The sequence below is a fragment of the Aplidium turbinatum genome, chromosome 7 (assembly GCF_918807975.1).
Source record: "Aplidium turbinatum chromosome 7, kaAplTurb1.1, whole genome shotgun sequence".
NCBI lineage: Eukaryota > Metazoa > Chordata > Ascidiacea > Aplousobranchia > Polyclinidae > Aplidium > Aplidium turbinatum.
In genome coordinates, this window is record NC_137478.1 from 18642453 (window position 1) to 18669034 (window position 26582).

Sequence of the window (26582 nt, forward strand, 5' to 3'; positions counted from 1 at the left end):
TTGTTGCATTTAACCTAAAACTTACTCCTGCCATTTTTTTTTTCGATTTGAAGAATGTTTGGAGGTAAATCATAACTTTACATTTTAGGGGAAAGTAGGCGAATTTACGAAATTTGATGCATTTCCAAAATTTTAACAAAATTTTCATTTATTTTCAGCTGTTTAGTATAGTACATTGCATATTGGAAATTTATAAGGATAATATTTTATTCTGTGTTTGATCATGCCATCCAAAACTAGAAGTTCTCCAGAAATTTGGATGCTGGGGCATTTCCAAGAAGATATTACCTCTTCCGCATTACCAACAAATTAAGAGGTCCTTCGAAAATTTATGTTTCATCATCAAGCGAAAGGTCTGTGCATAGGTGAAAGTGCTAAAGTTGCAGTAAATGCAACAGTTAGTTTCTGGAACAGGGCACAATATACCTACGCAATGAATTGGTTTTGCTATCAGAAAATTTAACAAACTGCTTAAAATTATCATGCTTTAAAAGCCAACCAACTCACACAGCACGACTGCTATAGAGCAAAGGAGGAATTATTCCAAGCTGATTTAGATAATCTATTTGATATCTCAGAGCAAAAAATTGGGAAACAACAATGTCAAATGAAGAAGACAAGAAATTTCTGCATATGCAGCAGATTGATACCACTAGCTGCAGCATGGCTGGAATTGATGACACAAACAGAGTCACATAAACAAATGCGAAGTGAAGCATTTGAATGCCAGATGCAGCGCTCAGCAACCAACAAACTGTACCACTTTCTGAAATCTTATCGGAGTCTGGTAATTCAATTGAATCATTAGAAGATGATTTCAACCAAGCACTGCCATCAACTTCAACTTCGAAGATTAGAGTTGTCACCAGTGAAGTTGCAGCTTCTCTGGATCGCACCAATGTTACAGACCGTAATGCAATGTTCATTATGGGAGCATACACCCAGGCCATGGGCTATAATCTAAATGATGTCGTTCTCAGGGAACACTATTAAAAGATCCGTATTGTAACACGTAAAGAAACAGCTGCATCAATCAAGGCACAGTTCACACCGAAAATCCCACTTCTTCTGCACTGGGATGGAAAATTATTACTCGATGCTAGTGGCCAGGAAATGGTAGATCGCATTGCTATCCCAGTCACTGGAGGAACAGAAGTAGAGCAGCTTCTTGGTGTACCAAAAATTGGTAGAGGCACTGGGAAAACACAAGCTGATTCATGCTTAAATGCACTTGAAGAGTGGAAGCTAAAAGATAAAGTTCAAGGGCTCGTTTTTGACACTACTGAGTACTGCAATAATTTTCCATCCCTGTGCAGAAGAAGTGGGATTTCGGTGTGAACTGTGCCTTGATTGATGCAGCTGTTTCTTTACATGTTACAATACAGATCTTTTAATAGTGTTCATTGAGAGAACGACATCATTTAGATTATAGCCCATGGCCTGGGTGTATGCTCCCATAATGAACATTGCATTACGGTCTGTAACATTGGTGCGATCCAGAGAAGCTGCAACTTCACTGGTGACAACTCTAATCTTCGAAGTTGAAGTTGATGACAGTGCTTGCTGCTTGGTTGAAATCATCTTCTGATGATTCAGTCGAATTACCAGACTCTGATAAGATTTCAGCAAGTGGTACAGTTTGGTTGCTGAGCGCTGCATCTGGCATGCAAATGCTTCACTTTGCATTCGTTTATGTGACTCTGTTTGTGCCATCAATTCCAGCCATGCTGCACCTAGTGGTATCAATTTGCTGCATACGCAGGAATTTCTTGTCTTCTTCATTTGACATTGTTGTTTCCCAATTTTTGCTGAGATATCAAATAGATTATCTAAATCGGCTTGGAATAATCCCTCCTTTGCTCTATAGCAGTCATGCTGTTTGAGCTGGTTGGCTTTTAATAGCATGATAATATTTGAGAAGTTTGGTAAATTTTCTGATAGCAGAACCAATTCTTTGGGTAGGTATATGTGTCCTGTTCCAGAAACTAACTGTTGCATTTACTGCAACTTTAGCACTTTCACCTATACACAAGCCTTTCTCTTGATGATGAAACATAAATTTTCGAAGGACCTCTTAATTTGTTGGTAATCCGGAAGAGGTAATATCTTCTTGGAAATGCCCCAGCATCCAAATTTCTGGAGAACTTCTAGTTTCGGATGGCATGATCAAACACAGAATAAAATATTATCCTCATAAATTTCCAATATGCAATGTAGAACGTATTACACTAAACAGCTGAAAATAAATGAAAATTTTGTTAAAATTTTGGAAATGCATCAAATTTTGTAAATTCGCCTACTTTCCCCTCAAATGCAAAGTTATGAGTTACCTCCAAACATTCTTCAAATTGAAAAAAAATTGGCAGGAGTAAGTTTTAGGTTAAATGCAACAAGATAATGCTTGTGGAGCATGACATTTCCGATTTTTCTTTTTTTTGGGCCAGTCTACTGAACATAGTATAGACAGTTCTTACCAACGTTTCAATGTCATGCATAAGAGAAACTTGAGACCACGCCCCGTCGATTTCCAGGTCTTCTCGGTGAGCTACGCAGTGCTGTTCAACTAGATGCGGGATGGAATTCTGCAATAATTTTGCTACGCCACCTCGCTTACCAAGCATGACTGCAGCACCATCACTTGTAAACATAACCATTTTTTGAATATCAATATTATTAGTGTTCTAAAATTTCTTAATTTCTTCTAGAATAGATCGACTGTCACATCTAATAAGAGGCATAATCCCTGCAAACACTGTCTTAGTAAAGCTGCAATCACCTGCTGTGCAGTACTTTATGTACAATATCAACATTTTGGTTGATGAAGTATCATTGCTTTCATCAATAATCAGAGTATGACATTTTGCTTGTCTTATGCTTTGTATTTTTACCTGTATGGATATATTTACCTGTTTCTATTAAAAATAATAATATGTAGGCTGTATACATATATTTTATGACTTGTAGCGGATTTTAATAAATTATAGCAAAAATAATTCTGAAAGTAGCCCGAAAAATAGCAAGTATAAAAGGATTGTAGCAGATGAGTTTTAATCTGCCACATTACGAGTATTAAACAAGCATAGAACATGTATTGAACAATGGTGAATATGGTAAGGTTACGATATTTGATAAATATTGATTATTATGCATTTTGAAGAATTAATTAAAAAAAAGCCTAATTCGAGGAATTTGGCCAATCTAGGAAACTCTGCGACCGAGGAAGCAATTTAAAATTTGCTTCCATAGATTAGTTAAGAGAAACGTAGATCGCGCAAACTTTGCGCTGCTTTTTTCCTTTCTCACTTGTTTCTTCTGATTGAAAAACGAGAGCAAGGGAAGCGATGCGAATCTTTGCTTCCGCAAGCTTCCAACTTTTTAAAAATTAAAACCGAGATGAAATCATACGGGGACATGAGTTAGAAACTGTTCAATTTGTATTCAGGTAAAGAAATTACGAGATCGTTTTATTGAAAAATATCATCTTCTCTTTTTTCAATTTTGACAGGGGGAAGCAATGCTTCCCTTGCTTCTATTGAGGATACCCCCCTGAGGGTACCAGTATCCTACTGTATGCTCATGTGCATCAGCACACGGTATAAATGCGATAAGCGTAGCTAAGCGTTCTGTCCAAAAATAATGTTGAATTGCAATTGCGCAAGAATGAGATTTTACTGCGCAAATAGTCTGGTGGTACTGCGCATTTGCTCAGTTGCGCACCTTAGAGGGAACACTGATCGGTGGGTTGTGGGCCGTGAGTGCCTTTAAATATTAATCAAAGGGATGGGCATTGGCCTATTGTCACTGTTGCAAATTACTCGGTCGACATTTCTGAATTAGCCTTCCCCCCAGAATTTTTTTTTTCTGGGTGCGCTACTGATTTGCTCATCAAAGTAGGCTATAATGGAAAATTTCTGTCGAGTTTATATTTTTTAACTGCATTAGTAAAGTGCATTAAAATGTCAGATAAACACTTTCAGATGCTTGTGTTTCTTCGTGGAAATTCAAAATAAAACTTGTTTGTTTCGAGTGGTTTATACCGTGTGAGTGTTTGGCACCTAGCAAACAAAATGAGTTTACGCTAGTGTATGCGCTGACGCCGCAACTTTTTTTTCACAAGTTACGTTGACGCATACGGCGTATGGTTTTTCGAACGTTTACGCTGACGGCGTCAATATTTTTGTAAGCGCGTACATCACTGCCTAAACCTAATGAATGGAATAATTCCCCAGCAACAATTACACTTCAACAATCGGAAACTTCACTTTGTCAATCTCGGTAACCGGCCCTGCATCACGAGCCTCTACTCCAGTGCTCTTCAACCGGGTATACTATATACTAGGGTGTTTCATTTTTTCACCATTTTTGAAATTCACAATGCCAGGGGTCCCATCTGGTGGTATTTGGGGTAAAAAGTTTATACCCCAAATTTTTTTCATTTATGACGTCATATTGAGGTGGTCCACGAGGTTTGAAACTTTTGGGCCTCAAAGTCTCGAAATTTGGCCGTATCTCCGGAACCGCTCATCATAGATCGACAAAATTAGTTTCAAAATGCGCAGAAGGGTCGGTTTCCTATACCTGATGTAGAGAATATTAAAGTCTATCTGCTTTAGAAAAAAAGGTATTTCAAAAAATCTGATTTTCGGTCTATTTTTTCCTGATGAACAGAGATCAGGTGATCAAGATAAGAAGTTTTTCTGTATTTTTTTATCTTGGAATTTGCGCATTATATAGTCCTTGTTCGTTTTGCAAGAGATGAAATGGTAATTTGAAGGTATTACTATTATAATATTAATGTAACCGATGAGGAAGAGGTATGCTGCTCACCTGCTTTAGATTAAGTGTCATTATGGCATTAAGGTCAGGTAAGTCGATGCAAAACTTCAAGGAATTGGAGAGAAATGTGCTTCCCCTGAATTCAGATATAGTCAGTCACTATTTTTACTTGAGGAAGAAAGTAGCCGAAACTAATCCTAAGTTTTTGAAGAAAATACCCCATTTCAAAGATTCGAAAGATGAACTGCTGAAAGATGTAGTTCCCGCACAACAACGTGTCGTTGGACCATCGGAAACGTTCCGTTGGCCCTCTGTTGGTTTCCGACGTTGACGCATAAGATATTTGGCCAGCGGGCCAACGTGGGCGAATCGTCAGTCACAAAAATCGGTTGGCTAAACGTCGATCCCTCGGTGGCGCACTGTTGGCCAACCATTTGCCACCTGCGACCAACACTTTCGTTGGTTCGACGTGGGATCCACGACGCAATTTACAACTATCCTCACTGTGGCGAAAAAAGGCTTGGCTAATCGTTAGGGTGGCTCTTATTTGGCAAAAAATGAAAAAAATTTGAATTTTGTGTGGGACACCCTTTTAAAAGGTGAGGTTGTCAGAAAAAATAACTCCTGCAAAAAATTTTTGAATTTGAAATTGATTTAGAGGTGGCCCTCCCCCCCTAAAGTTTTGCTCCCTCCTCCAAAATACCAAATCTGCATATCTCAAAAACTGCTTGAGCTAGAGATACGGTTTTTGTGTCAAAAGATGCAGAAAGCATGATTTCCTATATGCTTTGTGAACAGTGATTGCGTCTATCTTGAGTAGAAAAGCAGTTATTTAGAAAAAACCTGTTTTCGGTATTCTAGCACAAAACAGTGCTAAACAAGTATTGTGGCCCAAGCTATTCAATAAACAAAGTTCATAAACTAACCGGTAAAACTGGTAAAGCAATAAACGAAATAAGTATTCCTAAACTTTAATGCATTCATGCATAGCTAAAATGCCCGTTTTGTATTATATTCCTTGGAGAAACTCCTGAGCGTGGAATCCGCTTTCAAGCTTCAGGTGCTATGCATCGCACTTGTTGGATGGCAAAGGCGATTTATGCAAAAAGCTTGGTGTGCATTTATGGTATCTGTCCGAAGAAATGGTTGGACTAGCCTTGTTTGACTCTCGATTGTCTGTGGAAAGTAAAAAGCTAATGGTGGCAACCATGTTAGATGAAACAGGAGAACGTCCACCAAGGAGACCAAGCATCAAAGTAGATGCGTTTCTTAGCAATAAGGGTCTAGAACAGTATTGCACCTCTAATTCAAAATGGCTTCTTCAGCTGTTGGGTGAAGATGAAGCAATAATTATACTTTCAAAGGATCCTGCTCATTGGACTGAAGATGGTGCATTTATTCAAGCTTTACACATGGCAAAGGGACTTTCAGTAGTCAATGACAGAGCAGAGAGAGGAGTTGCTCTAAGTCTAATCCAGGATTTTAACAAAATCTTAACTGAAGATGAGTACCAACTTCAGTTTCTTTTGCAAGTTGTTACTGAACACAGAAAACTGTTTCCAAATTCCAACAAGAACAATATTGTCTATTCTTCTTCGTTTAAACCTTCTTTGTTACTCCAGGGGTCAAGGGCTCTGTCTTTTACCACTCTTGGGCAGTGGCGATGCGGTTTAGATGCTTGAGCAGGTGTCGAGCAGCAATCCTTTGATTCGTCCATTGATTCGTCATCCAGTTCAAGCAGACCACGCACACCATTTGGCGCAGTTACAGATGGTGTGGTCTGTGGTTTGTTCCTCTTTGCCACACTCACAGATTGCGGATGGAGCCATCCCCAATTTGTGCATGTTGGTGCGAAATAGTCTGACTCCAGTAGGCTAGCCCAGTACGCAGGCGGTTGAGCCGCACCCAGGCCTTCCTTGGCAAATTATGCATTCCGGTTGGATGGGGGCTGGTGTCGGAGATACAACTTTAGAGTCTTGAGGAGTTCTTCTTCCACTCTGAGCTCCATTTGCTGTTCTCCCAGGTAGCCGCGCTGATGGATTGGTCTTCAGCGGTTTTCATCAGAAGTTGTGCGTCACATACAAATGGGTGTCTCGATTTCAGTTGCCGAGGATGCTCGATTGCTCGCTCACAGACTCGTAGAGATTTGAGTGGAGCAAGTGGTTGGGGTTCGTAGTGCGGCGAGAAAGAGACAGGATGGCTTCTTCGCGACGAAACTCAGCTGGTTGGTTGCCTGCAAGGACAGGGAAATTGTCCAATGGTGTAGGTCGCAGACATCCTGTCACGATGCGCAAGGCAATATGTGAAATATTGTCGATAATATCGCTTCTTCCAGTATGATCCTGACCAGAATTACATTTTGATATGAATATCGTTACCAGTGTTCCCTCTAAGGTGCAAAAATTAAGACAAAAAAACGAAATTTTGTAGACGGTTTCGTGGTCACAAAAAAGGTTGTAAAATCAAGATTTGGTCAAAGGCGTTTTTTCTAAATAACTGCTTTTCTACTCAAGATAGATGCATTCAATGTTCAGAAAGCAGATAGAAAACCATGTTTTCTGCATCTTTTAACACAAAAACTGTATCTCTAGCTCAATTGGTTTTCGAGATACGCAGATTTGGTATTTCGAGGGAGGGCACAGAACTTTAGGGGGGGAGGGCCACCTCTAAATCAACTTCAAATTAAAAAAAAATTTGCAAGAGTTATTTTTTCTGACAACCTCACCATTTGAAAGGGTGTCCCAAGCAAAATTCAAAAACTCAATTTTAAGAGCCACCCTACTAATCGTAGACCCAACGTTGATGCACTGTTGGCCAACCCTTTCCCGACCATTTGCCACCTGCGACTAAACGCTTTCGTTGGTTCGACGTGGGATCCACGACGCAATTTACAACTATCCTCCGTGGCAAAAAAGAGTTGTTTAATGGTGGAACCAACGTTGGTGCACTGTTGGCCAACCTACGACCAAACACTTTCGTTGGGTCGACGTGGAATCAATGACGCAATTTACAATCATCTCCTCTGTGGCGAAAACGATTTGGTTACTCGTGGGCCTAGCGTTGGCCATCCATCCATTTTTTTTTTTTTCAACTCAATAACTTACTTCGGTCACAAGCACGTTTTTAACGTTCGCGTTTTGTCGCTTCTACCTTTTTCTCGACCTTTGCTATGTTGACGTGTATTGTTTTGATATGATGGTCAGAAATAAAAAACAACTGAACTGAACATTTGTTAATCTACGATCAAACGCTCACATTCTACTTTGACAAGGGATAGACATAACGACCTTACCAAACCGAAAAAGTTTTTAAACTTTGACCACATGGTGGCGTGTACTTAACCCTTTCAGTCATGAATTATTTTTTTTCATATTTTTTTTGATTTTTTATGCAATTCTGACTAAATTGAGTACACTGAACATCATTAACCACATTTTGGATTCCAAAAATTTTTACTTCGGCAGAAATTGCTTGTATCAAATATGATACAATATGACTACATGGGTGCAAAATGACAAAATTGTGTCTTACAACAAAACATGGAATAAGTAAGGAATGGTAATATTTTGCTAACATACATATTAACTATTAAACTAAAACACATGATGACATGCTCTTGCTTTTTTTACCCTCCCCCTACAGTCAGCTCTCCCCCAAAACAGCACCCAACATTTGTCGAATACCCCTTTGATTATCCACAATAGGAAGGACAAGGTAAAAAAATGATCACAACTAACATGTCACATATACACAATAAATTTACAATGAATGAAACTGAAGAAAACAGTTTCTACTTTTGTTCAGACATAAGGAAACTTTGCATTTTATGCAAAATACATAGGAAAATGCATTTTCACATCCTGGACATTTGCATCTTTGCCTTTCCGTTCTCCACTCAGGGAAGTGGCCAACTCCATCAGACCTCACTTCATCTTGAGGAACATATTGCAATGTTTTTCGTGGTCTACCTGGTGTCAATTTGAAAAGAGTATTAGTGCCACATTTTATCAAGCATTCAGCAATGCTGAATCTAAATTGTAGAAGAGAGGCCATGCCTGACTTAGGTTGCCCAGATGACTCAAAGTCTTTTTTATATTGCAACCATGATGTGACCACTGCTAAATCCACAAAGTGGAAAATGACACGCAATGTCCACTTTTTAGACTTGATGTGGATCCTATACAAAGACAGCAAGAAGTCTAATTTATCAACTCCTCCCATGCTTTTGTTGTACTCCAAAACAGGAAGGGGGCATGGGACTTCCACTTCTTTTTTCTTTGCTTTGTCAATACGTGATGCATACCTCTTTTCAGTTTCCCAATCGTAAGCAGAAGACAACATATTTACTATAGAATTGTCATTCCAGCGAACCAAACACATCTTCCCATCAGATGATGTGCAGCCATCCATTGCACCCCTACCTTCCTTAGCAAGTTCTTGCTTAGTTTTGATGGGTAACTTTCCGACCCTGTTACATCTCACTGTTCCTGTTGAATATATTCCATTTTCCAACAGCTGATGCACTAGGTTTGGTGAAGTAAAAAAATTATCAAAGAAAAGTCTGTAATTGGAAAAAGATGGCAACCGGCCTTGTGATAATGTCATTACCACACCTCCAGAAATGCCCAAGTGAGCATGCTCCTCTGGAAGATTGGTGGATTTTCCTTGATATACCATGAAATTATATGGTATTCCCGATTCTCCACAAAGAAAAAACAACTTGATTCCCCATGGATTGGGTTTTCCTTTCATATATTGCTTCAAGTTAAGCCTTCCTTTGAAAGGAATGAGCTGTTCGTCAACACACACTCTCTTCTCTGGTGTTACTTCCATGAGAGTCTTCAAATACTCATTCATAATTGGTCGCACTTTCCAGAACTTATCTGTTTCTTTTTCATTATTCTGCATATTATCAACACAATGGAGATTTGTGCGTAAAGTGCTGAATCGATTGAATGGCATAGTATCCGCAATCAATGGATAGCGTCGTACTTTATTCCAATATTGGCGAAGCTGGGGGTATTGGATGCTACCCATCTCAATATGCATTCCAAAAAAAGTTTTGAGTTCCAGAGGAGTTGTTTTCAAATCTGTTCCTTTTTGTTGAAAGTGGTACATGTTTGTTTTTATGCTGAGTTGTTCAAAAAAATCATCGCTGATAAATTTAGAAAAATATGAGTAAGGTGACATTGGTTATGAAAAAAAGTCATTCTCCAATTCTTCAACCGGTGCACTTGACGTAAAATTGGATTTTACCCATGTAATTTTTGAATTAGTGTTTTTGCTTTTTTTAGCAGGTGGTTCTTTGTCATGCTCAATATTTTCACTATCTTCATTTAGTAGAGCTTCACTATGGCTGTTGTCGTTGGAACTAACTTGCAAGTCTTCTAATACACCATCATCCTCACCATCTGATAAGCCATCCATATCTGACTCATCACCAAACTCCACCTCGCTAAGCATTCGTGCAACTTCAGCTGCATTTCTTTTATTACTCGCCATTATAGAAATAAGATCATTTGCATAACAAGCCTGCAATGAGTACAAACAACATGTGAAAAGTTTAGAAATTCCAAAAAATATAAATTGGAAGCCGAAGAAAAATATGGTATGATATTTCAATATGATTTCATTTAGGTCAATAATATAGGTCATGTGAGATGTTGGCTATCATAGTTCAATATTCAGTTCATTGCTACTATGGTGGTAAGATACATTTAGTTTTCCTTACTGTTACAAAACAGCTAAATTCATCATTTGCATAACAAGCCTGCAATGAGTACAAACAACATGTGAAAAGTTTAGAATTTCCAAAAAATAGAAATTGGAAGCCGAAGAAAAATATGGCATGATATTTCAATATGATTTCATTTTTATAGGTCATGTGAGATGTTGGCTATCATAGTTCAATATTCAGTTCATTGCTACTATGGTGGTAAGATACATTTAGTTTTCCTTACTGTTACAAAAAAGCTAAATTCACAAGATGCTCATGTGCAACCAGCAATCTTTCATTCATATGCCACAACCATTGAGTCATTCTGTATCATATCTGATACACATGTCAAAAAGTATCTATATTTTATGAGAATCTAGTCTAAAACCAGCAAAATAACATGATACGAAGTCTCTAATGTCTCTACACTACAAATAAAAACATTTTAAGCTATTTACAACTGTACAAATGGAAATACAGAGCTAAGTTGACATGCACATACACTACCTCAACAAACTTGTACTTTGACCTCTGGCAACTCTTGCCAAACCGGGAATTGCTAATCACGGTTGATTGAATTTCAATCCAATACGCATTCAGGCGTGATACAAAGTGAGTTGACAAATAAAAAATGATTAGGGGCTGCAAGACAAGACTTTGAAAAATGTATCTTATATGATACAGAATGAATGAAAGGGTTAACTCACTTTTTTCGAGTTCATCTGTGCTGATAATGATGACCACAAAGACGTGGGATCGAGGCCTCAATTCGCAGTAAACCTTATCACCTATCATTCCACTCGGTACAACATTGCTAGAAAAGGCATTCATACAAGCAAAAAGTAGGACAGATGGCAGTTAAGTTTGTTTTTATTTCTAACCATCACAGCAAAAACAAAAAACATGCTAAATATAACAGCGGTCCAGAAAAGGGCATAAGAGGCAAATTGAAATCAAATTTCCTGTCTTCCTCTTCTCAAACGCCCACCATCCCAATCTCTTGCGTATTTCAACCAGTCTGAAATAGCGGCATCGATATTTGAATTTGTTGCTGTGGACAAGTTGTGGGTTATTCGTACTCCATCTAAAAATAATAATGTATCTAAAAAGTAAATCTCATCTATGTTTTTTTTATTACACTTAGATATATCTCACTTTTTATTATTTTGTTTTTCTGAACTCATATGGTCACACTGAGCCGGTTTTATGAAACTTTTTGTCTTGCTGAATTATTCCTTTATGACATCACAATTTCATTTTGCTTATTGTCTTTAAGACTACAGTACTGTACCTAATTTCAAAGTTTGAGAAACTTTTCAGGTCTTGAATTTGCTAAAGTTTTAATCGCCCTTATTGCAAGTGTTAATAACATTGTACGCACGTTTTTTTTTGTAAAACAAAGAGAAACTGAGAAAAAAAGAGCAGTAGGCTATGCATGCATTTTTTTTTATCGTATCCTTGCTTTTGATTAATTTTTTCTAAATTCGTGCGACGTCATACTGAGCCGGTTTCCTGTAATTTTTGCCTTGCTGAGTCTTTTATGCCATCACTTTTTTTTAATGCTTTTAAGACTCTCAAAGCAAAAGTTTAGGAAACTTGTCAGCTTTTAGATTTCGATAACCTTCTCGCGGTTCACCCTGTCAGTACTGATTTTTCAGGAAGCTAATCATCGTCTAGGCTTGCGGGCTGACAGCCGCATAAACACCGAGTGGGTGGTAAAAGGATAAACCCTCGGCCCAACCTCGGAAAGATGTCTAACTTTCAACAAGCACCTTCAAGGCCCAACACTATACCATGGGAAATCACCATCGGCACATGGAATGTACGAGGCCTTAATGCTGAAACCAAAAAGCAAATTCTGGGCAAAGACTGCCAAAGCTACAATATTGACCTCTTATGCATTCAAGAAACCAAAATCAAGGACCACCAAGAAGTCAACTTACAAACAGGGCACAAACTTGTCCTGCTGCAACAAAACAAATCAGTTCATTATGGCTTGGGATTTATTATTGGCCAAAGACTGATCAACCACGTTGTGAACTATAAGTACGTTAGCGACAGAATTGCAACTATGGACCTCGCTATTCCAACTCGAAATGGTAGTCTAACAAAAATGCGACTGATCAACGCCTATGGACCAACCTCTGAAAGAGCAGCAGAAACACCAGAAAATCTTGAAAATTTCTATGCAGAACTTCACACTGCTAGCTCCACCCCCGCTAACTGGCTTACTTTTATATGTGGCGACATGAACTCCAAACTCGGAAAGCTTACCCAAGATGACATTAACACGGGCCTAAACGCATGCCTGGGCAGTTACGGCACTGGCCAACGCAATCTGAACGGTAATGCACTCATGGATTTCCTTTCTGCCAATGGTTACTTTGCTAGCAACACTGCCTTTCAACACCCAAGCAGACACCGCACTACCTGGACGGGATTTATTAAAGATCCAAACAACCCCAACTTAAGTAAGCCTATTTACAACCAAATTGACTACGTCATCTGTCAACAGAAAGCACGCCCTCTAGCCTACTACAAAACGCAAGGTCTTTTGCAGGCACGGACCTAAACTCTGACCACAAGCTTGTTTCCACGAAACTAAGAATTGATAAAATTCATTTAATTCACAAACGCCATCCAAAGAAATCCAAGCAACAGAGAATCAACATCCATCGTCTGAGAGATGATCGAAAGACCCAGCAATCATATAGGAAAATTCTGAAGAATATGTTGAGCGAATTAGACCGCAACGATGATCCAAACACAACTATAAACCATCTACTTGACTGCATGAAAGTTTCAGCCATAAAAGCTGCCGGCATCACAAGAAGCAACCCACCACAACATACGTTTGATCAACAAGTAGCAGATCTGTCCAAACAACAAAAAGCCTTAAGGCTACAAATTTATCAAAGCACAAACAACATGGAACGCTCTAACCTCCGAAAGAAACGTACAAACATCCTACACAGCATATCTAAAAGATTAAAGGAGGTTGCAATAGAAAAAGCCAACTCTTTGGCAGAAGAAATATCCGCATCTGAAGACAGCAGTAAAATGTTCCAAGCAGCAAAACTACTTAAAGCGAGAAAGCCTCCTACCCCCATCATGATTCAAGATGTCAATGGCAGTTTTGTGCTCTCAGACAAAAGCAAAGTAGAGATTGTAAGAAAATGGTTTCAGCAACAATTTACAGATTCAGATGATGAACCAATACAACCATTCACCGGAGAAGCAAGACCCTTGCAAACACCAATAACCATTGAGGAAGTGTCTGCAGCAATTTCTTCTTTGAAAAACCGTCGTGCTGCTGGCCCTGATAACGTCAACAACGAACTCTTCAAATTCTCCAAAGACATAACCTCCGGTTTAATATCACAGACTATTAATGAATCTTTCAAACAACACAAACCAGTAGACACCATCGGCGAAGGCATACTAATTGCTATACCAAAACCCAAGAAACCAAAAGGACCACCAGCTAATCTTCGACCCATTGTGCTCCTCAATAGCATCAGAAAAATCCTCTCCATCATCATTTTGCATCGGATTAGAGACAAAATTGACAGCTTCACTGGACCCTTCCAAAGCGGTTTCAAACGTGGCAGAAGCTGTGCTGACATTGTCTGGGCACAACGTATGCTCGTTTCAGTGGTAATGGCTAGAAAATGGGACTTCCACAAAATGGGAATAGATATGTCCAAAGCCTTAGACACCATCAAACGCAAAAAAATCCTTCAAATTTTAGACCAAGCTGGCTGTGATGAAGATGAACTGCGACTAACCCGCGCCCTGCTAGCTGGCACGAAACTGTATGTGCGCATTAACAACGAAATATCCGCAAACTTTGAGACTACCATCGGTTCCCCTCAAGGAGACAGCCTCTCCCCAATACTCTTCACCTGCTACCTATCTGCAGCATTGAGCTCAGTGCGAGAGCAGTCCTCCAGACCAAACCCCCCTATATCTGACACATGCATGCCTTTGGAAATGGAGTATGCAGACGATGTTGAGTTTCTGGATGAGGAAAGACAGCCACTTGATATGCTACAATCTATTGCTACAAAGAACCTGAAAAACTACAATCTTTTCATGAATGAGACTAAAACTGAATTCACCCACATATTTCTTGCAGACACAAATGAAACTGATACTGATAGCCTACCGATTCGAGGAAACGAAAAATGGCGTACACACAAACTTTTGGGATCATTATTGTGCAGCACTGCCGATGTCAAATCCCGCTGCAATTTAGGCAATGTCGCTTTCAGATCACACTGGAAACTATGGAGCAAGAGATCGAGAATCCCATTACAGTTGCGACTAAGATTGTACAACGCGTACTGCATCCCAATTATGATCTACAACTGTAATAGCTGGTCTGTTACCAAAGCAAGTCTTGAAAGATTGGATGCCTGTCATCGAAGACATTTACGTGTCATAACTGGTCATACTTGGCCAAACAGTCTTATCTCGAACAAAAATCTCTACAAAATATGCAACAGTGAACCATTGTCTTGCAAGATCTCCACCATGAGATGGAACATGTTTGGACACATTCTGAGACTTCACCAGGACTCACCTCCTCAGAAAGCCCTTGAATTTGCAATAATTGGCAGCAAAAAGTACCAAGGCCGAACCGGACGTCACCGTACCAATTTATTACAACTGCTGAGATCTGACATCAGAAAAGCTGGCCTGGGATCCTTGCTCAGCACACCACATCTCCATCGATTGCAAAACATCGCAAAGGACAAAACAGAATGGAGATCCTATCAACCTTGTTGAAAGACTGATCGAAGCCAGCGGATGCCAAACGATTTGGCTACACTGGCGGCGGAGACAGTTACAATAATAATCATAAAGTTTAATTGCCCTTGCACTTGCAAGTGTTTATTGTAATTGTAGTAGGCTATATTTTCACAAAAAAAAAGTTTTTTTTTCTATCTCGCTTCTAGGTTTGGTGGCTGTGCAATTTTAAGATAGTGGTAACACTGTTTTATCGATGTATATTTTAAACCTTTAGGTTTTGCCATCTTTCCCTTTTGTTGGTGTCAAATTCATATGTTTACTTTGCCGTTCTGTAGGCTACATGTTTGCGCCAGCAACAAAAAATAAATTGAATTGAATGTCATTCGGATAATTTGCAAATAGCTGGTCCAAACCAATATGTCTTGTGGAAAAGGTCGGTTGCTGAAGCCACGTAACAAACAACTTTTTCCCGTAAAGTAATGAACTAATCGCACTGAAAAAAGCTCTGAAAGCATCTTCCATGCTTGATAAACTCAGAGTTAGGCTACGTTGATTACAACAGTCTGGAAAAGAAAATGGGAATTATCCTGCTACAAATAAACTTTGAAATCATTTCTTCAAAGTTTTTGCGAATTACTTCTGTTACAAATACAAAATTGTGATTTTTTCGTCACAGTAATAAAAACCTTTTTCATGCAATATTGCATTAAATCTCCTCACCCTGGACATTTCGAGAAGGCTTAATTTTCGAAACGAACGCTTAAAATTTCTTCCAGTCATGTTGAACTCTCTTGCCAATGTATTCGTCGTGACATGGCTCATGAGCCTCTGAACAGTGCTGAAGACATCTTTTCCTCCAATGCATCCAAAGAACATAACCTGTAAAATATTATAATTTTAGATGTATCGGTAGCCTATGTTAAACAAGACGATCTTAACAACTACAAAAACAGACAAAATGGCCTTCTGCAGCTGGAACTTAATATTTTAGAAGTAACTCACCAACTGTTTTCTTATATCTTTATCTTCTAGAAATGTTTCTATGTTCTGCACAGCACATCATCCTGGCTGTTGAGTGGAAGCACAAGATTACTAGGAGGCTCGCTTAGACACTGCTGATGATCATCTTGTGCTTTCACCAGAGAATCAAGTAACATGTGGGTCTTGGCTTGCTGCATTTTTTGTACCTCGATGCCAGTCAATGCTTTTGTCGCAAACCTGAAATACATTTTACTGTAATTGAATGGTGTTTTTTTGCTAAATTTAGAATAAAACTGAAAGCACTCAATAAAGAGTCATAACGGCACTGGTGAGGCCTAAAAGGCCGAAACAGAGGCTTATTCACTAAAAACTGAGAGTTTGTTGAAAAAGAAACATTAGGTAAAGGGGTAAAAGTAAAGGTGGTTCGATTCTAAGATTTGGGCAATATTGAGAAGAAAAGGTTCACATTAGGCTAACCCTTTAACTGCCACCCTTTTTTTGATGCATTTTTCAGAATTTAGCTTGAGCAAGGCTTTGATTTTGTACTGCCGTATTTTGAGAACGGTAATTGCCAGAAAAAAATCAAAACATTACAGTTGTTGCATTTTCAACAGTCTTTTACAATATGTTTACAAATTTTGTGTATTTCGTTTAAAAAGATGCCTCAAATGACTAAACTTTCTGACAAACTACAAAAATTTGTGTTTTTTGACTTATTTGTTTTCGTTTAGATATCTAAAAAAAAAACATTTAAACTGCGGTAAACGTCACCGCTAGACGTCAGGCAAGTGTCAAGCTTTGCAGGCGACGTTGTCATGATAATGTTTATGTGTTAGGGAACGTTCAAATATTACGTAACGCCTTCGAGGGGGAGGGGGGGTTTATGCAAAGCGTTACGTTAGCGTCACATCGGGGGGGGGGGTTCAAGCAAAACGTTACGTAACGCTTTCGAGTACGAAATGGTAGTTTTTTGTGCTGAATTCGTAGTGACAAAGCGTTACATGGGGGAGGGGGGGATTGAAAAAAGCGTTACGTTGGCGTTACATGGGGGAGGGGGGGTCAAAAATTCGGAAAAAAAGCGTTACGTAATATTTGAACGTTCCCTTATGCGAAGAAAGAACCGCATAAACTTCACTTTGCACAAAAAATAAAAATTCTCTGTAACTGATTGAAAATTGAAGAAAAAGTTCAAATGCAAACCAAGTAATTTTTTTCAACTTTTAGACAATACAAGTCTTCCTCTTTCTAGGAAAGTAAGACCCATGCAGTTTGGAAAACAAACACCAGAGTTATGGTGATTGCAAAAAGTGTTTATTTTTAGGGCTTGGGCTCTTTAAAGAGCCCGTGACAGTTAAACGGTTAAACCTTTGGCACTGACGAGACTTCGGCCGCCTTCCATTCAGAAACTACGCCCACCCAATTTATTGCACCCAAGGTGGAAGTGAGCGGTGTTTTTCGACAACCAGATCGAACAAGGATTGCATCATTGGAGAGCGCACACCTTATCCGTTACGCCACCCCACCGCCATTAGGTAGGCTATGAAGGTTTTTTACAAAATAAGTTTTGGGAACTAGCAACATATAACATAACTCACTAAAGAAAGTAATGCAATAGATTTTCAGATTTACCTTTAATTTCAAATCTTGACAGAGACATATCCTCATCAATGACATTTACATCTTGCAAAACATCTGTTTGGAGACCTGAAAAACAATTGAAATTTTTTAGAGCTTCAACATTTAATATAGTAGGATGCATCAATAAAATAAATTATATTTCTTGAAAACAGCTTATAAACAGGAATAATAGAAAGACTATGTTGCGATGGATTGAAACATAGGCTAACTTACAAACTTTTGGGAAAAAATATGCAAAGTCTGACTCTCTTGGCTTTTATTTATTACGGCTAGAAATCTCACCAAATTTACTGGAAAAATCAGTTTTTTCCATTACTTCGTTTTGAATGACTGGAGCCAGATAGCCTACAACGTTGTTGCGACAAATCTTCAAAATGCTGGCGCATTTGCATTCTTGCATTGCGGCGTAGGCTATTGTACGTGATGACAGTAGTTTGTGTAGTTTCTCTTTAGGCATCATTAATTGTGAAATTTTACTTTTTTAAAAACACAACTATACGAACAAAAACCTATCTTTAAAACAGATATCAGTGTTACCGGCCACGTGAAAAATAATTCGACATACCAACATTGAAGAGATGTCAAATTCATTGGTTGCTCAATTCGTGGGCGTCGTTATAATAACCAAGGTTCAAAATTAGCATATTTCTACTCCAGCCAACGTTTATTTGCCATAATTTAAACCGCATTTTTAAATTTAATGATTTCCTATCGATTCTACAACTTTATGCCCTTGTCAAGCAATAGGGCTAAGCACAGCTCACGAGACAAAATAACTACATTTTAGAAAATAGCATTCACTGCTCAAGAGTGCAAAAAGAACTGTTTTAAGCGATCAATTTTTTTACTTTTGTGTGTAAAATCGTTCTTAATAATACGTAACATTCCATGATCGTTGCATTCAATCTCAAACTTCAGCGGCCGCATAAAATAATGATGTAAGGTTGGCTAGGTAATGATAATGGTAATAGACGTCGCTAATGCAGGCAACTGATTACACCAGAAAAACAACTTTAACAGAATAAAAACACAGAAAAATGAAGTAAAAATGCTCGAAAAGTCGAAAGCGAGACACCCACCACCAACGGCAATATTAAATCTTCATCGTTAAACAGTAACTTGCATTACCATTTTCAAATTGTGTGACGTTTTCAGCACGAAAATCGAACAAGCAAATGTTGAAAACGTCAAGGGGGTAATATTTATAATTGCGACCAAAGCCATAAAACATCTTATGTTGTATCATTTTTCAATTCAATTCTCACACATTACGAGTAGGCCTATCTTTGCTTGAAGAACGTCATGGGTACCCAGCTAGAAAGCTACGTATATTACACGTTGATTTTTGGTTGATTTTAGGTAGTATGGTATCTTAGGTAGAATTCAGGTGTTATTAAGGAGTTTGTGTACACCAACACAAATTCACTAGTTTAAAAAACATTTTTTTAGAGACATATTTTAGCTATCATTTAGTATGACTAGTGTGTAAATATGATTCTAGAAGTTTTATCAGGGATTATTTTTTGAATATAACTCTTGCAAAAATAGCACGTGTTTTCCACGTATATTACACGTGTTCAAAATCCTATGATTATTTGACTAATTTTTAAGGTATATAAGGTAAAATCACACCCAGAAGAGGGCATACAAAAGAGAAAAAATGTTTACCCGAGCAGAAGGATGTTTTATCGGAATTTTTTATATTTTGATTATATGTTGTTTCCACGTGTATTGCACGTTTCCATCTGTTGAAAAGTAACACGTGTTTTCCACGTATATTAAACGTGTTGAAGTTCTTTCGTTCATTTGGGCAATTTTTAATCTGTGTTAGGTAAAACTACCTCCCAAGGACGGTATAAACAAAAAGAATTCTCCACTCAAGTGGATTGGTGTCAACCACACTCCTCCGCATTTTTTAGGATATAAGTTAGATTATGTGTTTTTGTAGGTGTCTTTACACGTTTTTATTACGTTATGTAAAAAGGAAACTTCATGACATTTTTTAGTCGCAAATTAGTGTGATCTTTTAACGATAGTTCTTAGTGTAAATTTAAGTGGTCTCGCTTACTGATATTAAACAATTACTTACTAAGGTGTGGTACGGTAGCCACTTTAACAAGTCGAAATTCTGCCACTAAAAATGACTAAAATGAAACCGCCAACCAATCATAAGTGTAGCATCCCGCTCGGTGGATGGCTGGTTTTTATCGCTAACCTACCAGTCTAGCCTGACTCTCACCACAAGTAAAAACTACAGTCAGCATGAAAATTGTAATTTGACCAGAAAGTAATTAACAAGTGATAAACAGCATAATTTTAACAGTAACTAACCAATAGGAAGCAATTTAAACTAAAGTTTTCTTACCGTCCACCTTGCGACCGAACACCACATGAAAAGAAAACACAAGAAATCAGCAACTTCGTTGTGCTACATTGTCACACAGGTTCAAGTAAGAATAAATTGTAAACAAAAAGGGGCAAACATGAAATGATAGGAATCGTCCTCAACATTCTCCCCACAAAAACGTAAGTTGCTAACGAACGTTTTTTAACTAAGGACGATGCCACACAAGAGATAAATTGACACTGGCACACGAGCAACTGAAACAGTACCGTAGGCGACAGGCAAGCGAAGACAACACAAATAGCAGACCGTGCATGAGCACGAAAGTCGAAATCAAATGCGATCACGACATCGAGTACGAATACAGACTATCCAACGACTAACTTTGAAACTACATAAAACTTGATGTAGCTAAACGTATCAATGAAAGGCTTAAACTCAAGTACGCCTCTACATTATGCTTAAACGTCGTTGTTGCTTCTAAACAACAAAAAAAACAATTCAAAATACACCAGTAAACTAAACAAAAACATGCACACGAAAATGAGAAACTTACTGTTCGTCAGCGAAACCCTCTAACAAACAAAGTTTACGAATATCTCTTACGAGGGTTGAGTGAGCCATTCGAACTCTCACTCTTCGAACCAAATTATTACTGTCAGGCATTACGGCCTCGACCACACCCTTCGGCCAACAACCACGCTTGACCGATTCGTTCACAACTAAAACAAGATCACCAGGGCGCAAATTACGAGACGTGCCAAACCATTTCTGGCGTGGCTGCAGCAGCGGTAAATAGTCCTGTAACCATCGATCCCAAAATACATCTGCTAAGTATTGTGTCTTTTTCCACGATCTGCGGTACGCATCAGCCTTCATGAACACACCTGGGGCAACTCCTTCGCATAACGATCCAGTAAGGATCATACTGGGGGTCAAGGCTGCTAAATCACCTGGGGTCGCGGCAAGCTTGGTAATTGGTCTGTTGTTTAAAATTCTTTCAACCTCTGTTGCCAAGGTCAGTAAGTCGAATTCTTCTAGTGTAGCTTCTCCGACAACCGAACGAAAGATTTTCCTGACAATACGGAAAAAGGCTTCAGTAAAACCGTTTTGATGTGAGGCCAGAGGAGGCCCGAAATGCCAGTGGATGCCTTCTTGCAACATGACATCTTGAAAATTCTTGCTTTTCCAAAGCTTGATACATTGGTTCAATTCGCGATTAGCTGCAACGAAATTGCCACCATTATCACTGTAAACATCACGAACCTTGGTTGTTCTTCTGTTGCAAAATCTTCGAAAGGCTTGTATGAACGCAGTCATGTCCAATGATTGAACTATTTCGAGGTGAACAGCTCTGCTGGCTAAACAGTTAAAAATACAAACATATCGATTCACATAGCTTCTTCCGATTTTCACATGCAATGGACCCATTAAATCGGTCCCACAAGCGCTGAAGGGGGGGCTCGGCGTCACTCTGTGAGCAGGCAGATTACCCATTTGTTGCTGACCTGCTTTCGCCGCCCAAAACTTGCAATTTAGACACGAACGTAGCACTCTCTTCACGGTGGATCTTCCTTTCAGAATCCAGTAGGTTTTGTTTAGCGAAGACAACACATGAGGGGTTCCCTTGTGTCCTTCTCGTTGATGACACGTCAAAATTAGGAGAGCGGTAACTGGATGATCACTTGGGAGCAAAATGGGATGTTTTTCTTCATCTGTCAGCGGAGATCTTTGTAAACGGCCGCCAACGCGAAGCACCCCATCGACAAGATACGGATTGAGCGACTGAACAGTTCGCAAATTGGCACATTTCTTTATTTGAGCTTCTTCTACTGGGACAAACGGGGCACCAAAACTTGGGTGATTGTAAAGCGTCTGCATCACGTCGGAAAAGGCTTCAACTTGAACAGCTTTGATGATCACGGACGTAGCTTCTGTTAATTCTTCCATGCTCAACAGACCACACTTAGGAGCATTACGAGCTGATTTAGCTTTCCACATCAGAAACTTCTTAAAACGTAATAACCAGGCACACGTGCGTCGAAGACGACTGAAGTCTGAATAGTACCGCAGCAATCGATGGATCGAGTCACTTGATGGATCAGACAGTTGAGTGGAACAAACCTTCACTTCAGCATCACATTGTTCGATATTGTTCACAAAATCTGGCTGTCCTGGCCATTCGTTTTCGCGCGCGTGTAGAAATTCGGGACCACAAAACCACATGTCTGCATTGGACACCTTAGAGGGCGCCATACCGCGCGACGCTATATCAGCGGGATTTTGGTCGGTGGGCACGTAACGCCATTGCTGCACTGACGTAAGAGTATGTAATAATTCCAGTCTGTTAGCTACAAACGTTTGAAAGCGACTGGTAGAATTATGCAAATACCTTAAAACTACGGTGGCGTCAGTCCAAAACACAACACCACTCAAAGAATACTCTAATTCACTACAAATCATTTTACCAAGTTTAGCACCAAGAACAGCAGCAGTAAGCTCCAATCGGGGAACACTAACGGGTTTTAAGGGAGCTATCCTGGACTTCCCCATCACAAAAACACAATCAATGAAATTGTCCACATATACTATACGTAAATAAGCACATGCACCATACCCAGTGGTGGAAGCATCAGTGAAAATGTGCAACTCAATGTAGTCAACCACACGATCTTGGAGCTTGAAGCTCCTTGCAAGAGACACCGCCTCTAAACTAGGGAGTGCCTGCACCCATTCTTCCCAACTATTTTTCCCACCCCCCACGACCGGTAAAGGTTCATCCCACGCCAATTTCAAGCGGCAGGCCTCTTGCAACAATTTCCTAGCAGGCAACATGAATGGTTGGAGAAACCCTAGAGGATCGTATGTCTGCGAAATCATTGATAGGAGCCCTCGTCGAGTACACAGTTTTTCTTTTATATTTACCTTCACCTTTAAACTATCGCTTTCAGCATCCCAGTAGACGCCCAAAGCCTTCTGGGTTGGAAGTTCACGTTGCTCCAAATCGAAAACGCCTGAAGCATGGTCCTTGGATGGAATTGAGCTTAAAACCTGCTTGTTATTGGAAAGGAATTTTGTTAATTTAAAACCACCACTACTCAAAAGCTCTTGCAGTTCTTTCACTAGTCTCACTGCCTCTTACACAGTTGTACAAGATTTACACATATCGTCTACATAAAAATGGTTAAAAACAGTCTTAACTGTGTCTTGACCAGAGTTTGTGAGGTTCTCCTCAGCTGTCCTTCGTAGGGCGAATGCAGCAACTGATGGCGATGAAGTCGCTCCGAACAGATGCACCCTCATCCGGTATTCAGCTGGAGGTTGAGTCAGATCATGGCCTGGGAACCAAAGAAACCTCAAGGCATCACGGTCCTTTTCATCTACCAAAACCTGGAAGAACATGCCTTTGACATCTGCCACAACAGCAATGGGTTCCTGCCTGAAACGCATCAAAACACCTACAAGACTATTAGTTAAATCTGGGCCTTGAAGAAGCCCATCATTAAGAGAAGAACCATTCCACTTCGCACTGCAATCAAAAACCACACGAAACTTTGTTAACAATGATGTGCAGTGGTGTGGGACATACGAGATTTTTCCTTCTGGAGGCGAATCAGTCAATGGAACAAGTTCACAATACTCATTTTCTATCATTTCGTTCATTTTTTCACAATATTTTTGACACACTTCTGGATCAGCCTCTAACTTTCTTTTTAAACCAGCTAAACGTTTCTCTGCCAACTTTCTGTTATTTTTGAGATCTACCCTGTCCTTTCTCCATGGTAACGCTACCTGGTAGTGATCTCCCACTTTCTTCACAGACTCTTCCATAATCTTGACCGCACGTTTGTCTTCTCGTGAAAGACAAGCATTCTGGGGAAGGTCAAGGTCCTTGAAATCTTGGTCCATTATCTGCAAGACTTGCTGGCAAGACTCATCTGGCAGGCTTAACTCACTGATAAAACTAACACATACTTGGTTAGAGTAACAACCGGGCGTCACTTTGTCAACTCCCCACAAAGCCCAACCTAGGGCAGTATGAAAGCCGAATGGCTGGTCAGTATCACCATAACGCAGTTCAGTGACACGAAATGCGTTTTGCACATCTTGACCAAGCAACAATTCAACTTCATTTACCTCCATCTTAGGGAATGACAAATCTTCTAAGTGTGGAAACATTTCCGCAACATCATTGGTGGGGATACTAGACCTTACATTCACGATGGAATCCTGCACCAACACTCTGTTCGCTTGAAACACCTCTGACTCGTCAACTCCTCTTATATGCAGGTTATTCATCTGCCACGAAGCTTCTGACACAGCATTAGCCGTGCATATTTTCACCTTGGCCTTGGACAAAGGAGCGCAAAGCTTCTCAGCAAGTGCACGGGTGCACAAAGTTGCTTCCGACCCCTCATCCATATAGGCCCAAGTATGCACAGCCTTTGCTGGATCATGCAGCCACACTCTTACAGGAACCACCTTATGCAATTTCTTGCCCAGTCCATCAACAGAACTTGGACAAGAGTTACACGCCACTAACACATTGTCATTAGTTTCAGGGCTACTGTCACCAACACTCCTCACCTCTCTTTGATGTCTCTGAAAGTGCAGTAAGCTATGGTGTCGCTTGCCACACTCTTGACATCTCTGTTTGGAATAGCAATCACCCACACGATGACCTGGTAACAAACAGTTGAAACACAACTTGAGACTTTTGACAATATCATTCCTTTCATTTACCGACTTCTGTTTAAAAACAGCACAGCTTAACAGTTTATGTCCACCATCACATGTGAAGCATTTTCCTTCTGCCCTCGGTAAACCTGAGTGGACTTCTTTAACAGCACTTACTGTTACACGTTTATTAAAATGGCTACTGGAATGCTGGTCTCTGGAAGTTTTTGCTCTTCCAGCTGGTTTGAGGTCCAGCTGATACAGCTTCTTTCCAAGAGCACACTCAGCGTCCGCAGCAGCACTATCTACCAACTCTCTTAACTGACGAAAACTACCTTGTCCCTTTCTGTACAAGGGAACAAAATCCCTTTGAAGTTGTTCAGGCAAGCGACTGAACAATTTATGGATTACCTCATGACTGTCTAAACTATCTAAACAACCAAGACTGAGATAACTCTGTTCGCACTCAAACATTTTGTCTCTTAGACTATTCAGTGCTGACGAATCATATGCCTTGATGACAGGTCCGTTAAGCATCTCATTACGCACCTGTGCCATCAAGAGGTCATGACTGCCAAACCTTTGGTCTAAGCGATTCCACGCTGTCTGGTAAGCCATACTTCTATTCACATGACCACCAAGGCCACGAATTGCCCTACCTGCCTCTCCAACACACAGAGATTGCAGGTATGACATGCGTACATCATCATCCTGGTAAACATTCTCTACAAATTTTGTAAATTTACGTTTAAACTCTAAGTAGTCCATCACATTACCACTAAACTTATCTAATGTCACTGGAGGAGCAACACCAAGATGTGGAGGCCGCATGTATGGAGCAGCGACACCTGGGAATATGGGGATTTGCTCATTCACAACTCTCACTGGAGATTGCACTGATGGAATACTGTATGAAGTACTAGCACTAGGATCTGGCAAATCCACTGTTGCCCTAGGCCTAGGCTCTTCATGATTATTTACGACCGGTTGAGGACTAGTGGCAACTTGAACATGGGACTGATTCTCATCTCTCATGTTATTGGAAATTCTAGAATCACTTAACTCCTTCACTTGACTTAAAGTCACATTTAAGCTATTCCAGTATCTCTGGGCTCTAGATTTGGCCGAATCAGAAAAACTAGTACCAGCATTGATTTTCTCATATAAGAACTTGGCATCTGTCATTGCCAACTCACATCTTTCGATTAGCTCATTGACCAACTCATCGGCATCTGGTTGACCAATGGCAGTCCACATCTCATGTTTGAACTCACATAATTTTCTCTCGACGCTTAGAAATCCTTTCATCAGCAAGGACAATTCCTTGGATGAAGACACTTGTTTATTCACCACAGTTGTCACTTCAGAACCACTTGGCTCACTGACACTTGAATGACTGGCCACAGAACTCACACCGAGTACGGCCCCATTGTCACTTTCTACAGCTACACTGTTACTTGTATCAGACTGCTCAGACATTTTCTTACAACTGGTAACACGAGATCTAAGATAATAATTATGCTGACTTTGGTGCATTCAACCAAATTCACTTAATGAGGCTACACCACCAGCAAACACAAGTTCAACACTTACTTTATCCTTAACATTAAACAATGTCTCACAACTTCTACACAAGTTTAACAGCACAACACAATTTCTCAACACAGCACAAGAGTTAATCAACACTAAGCAAGT

At 39.7% G+C, this 26582-nt stretch overlaps 1 protein-coding gene across 5 annotated transcripts; it reads right to left on the reverse strand.

Moving 5' to 3' along the window:
* Positions 1–4900: 4900 nt before the first annotated feature.
* On the reverse strand, positions 4901–26582 carry LOC145774823 (uncharacterized). Of its 5 annotated transcripts, XM_082586145.1 has the most exons (7): positions 26084–26223; positions 23412–25612; positions 23136–23261; positions 17858–17932; positions 16250–16465; positions 15968–16126; positions 11237–11576 (listed from the first exon to the last, which is right to left on the reverse strand). In XM_082586145.1, exons 2-4 carry the CDS (start codon positions 25581–25583, stop codon positions 17903–17905), a joined length of 2328 nt encoding a protein of 775 aa, XP_082442271.1. In that variant the 5' UTR covers positions 25584–25612; positions 26084–26223; the 3' UTR covers positions 11237–11576; positions 15968–16126; positions 16250–16465; positions 17858–17902. The 5 variants fall into 5 exon arrangements, with proteins under 5 accessions (XP_082442269.1, XP_082442271.1, XP_082442270.1 ...); XM_082586143.1 differs by lacking the exon at positions 11237–11576 and adding an exon at positions 4901–4912 and having other exon boundaries at positions 23412–26582; XM_082586144.1 differs by having other exon boundaries at positions 23142–23261; positions 23412–26582.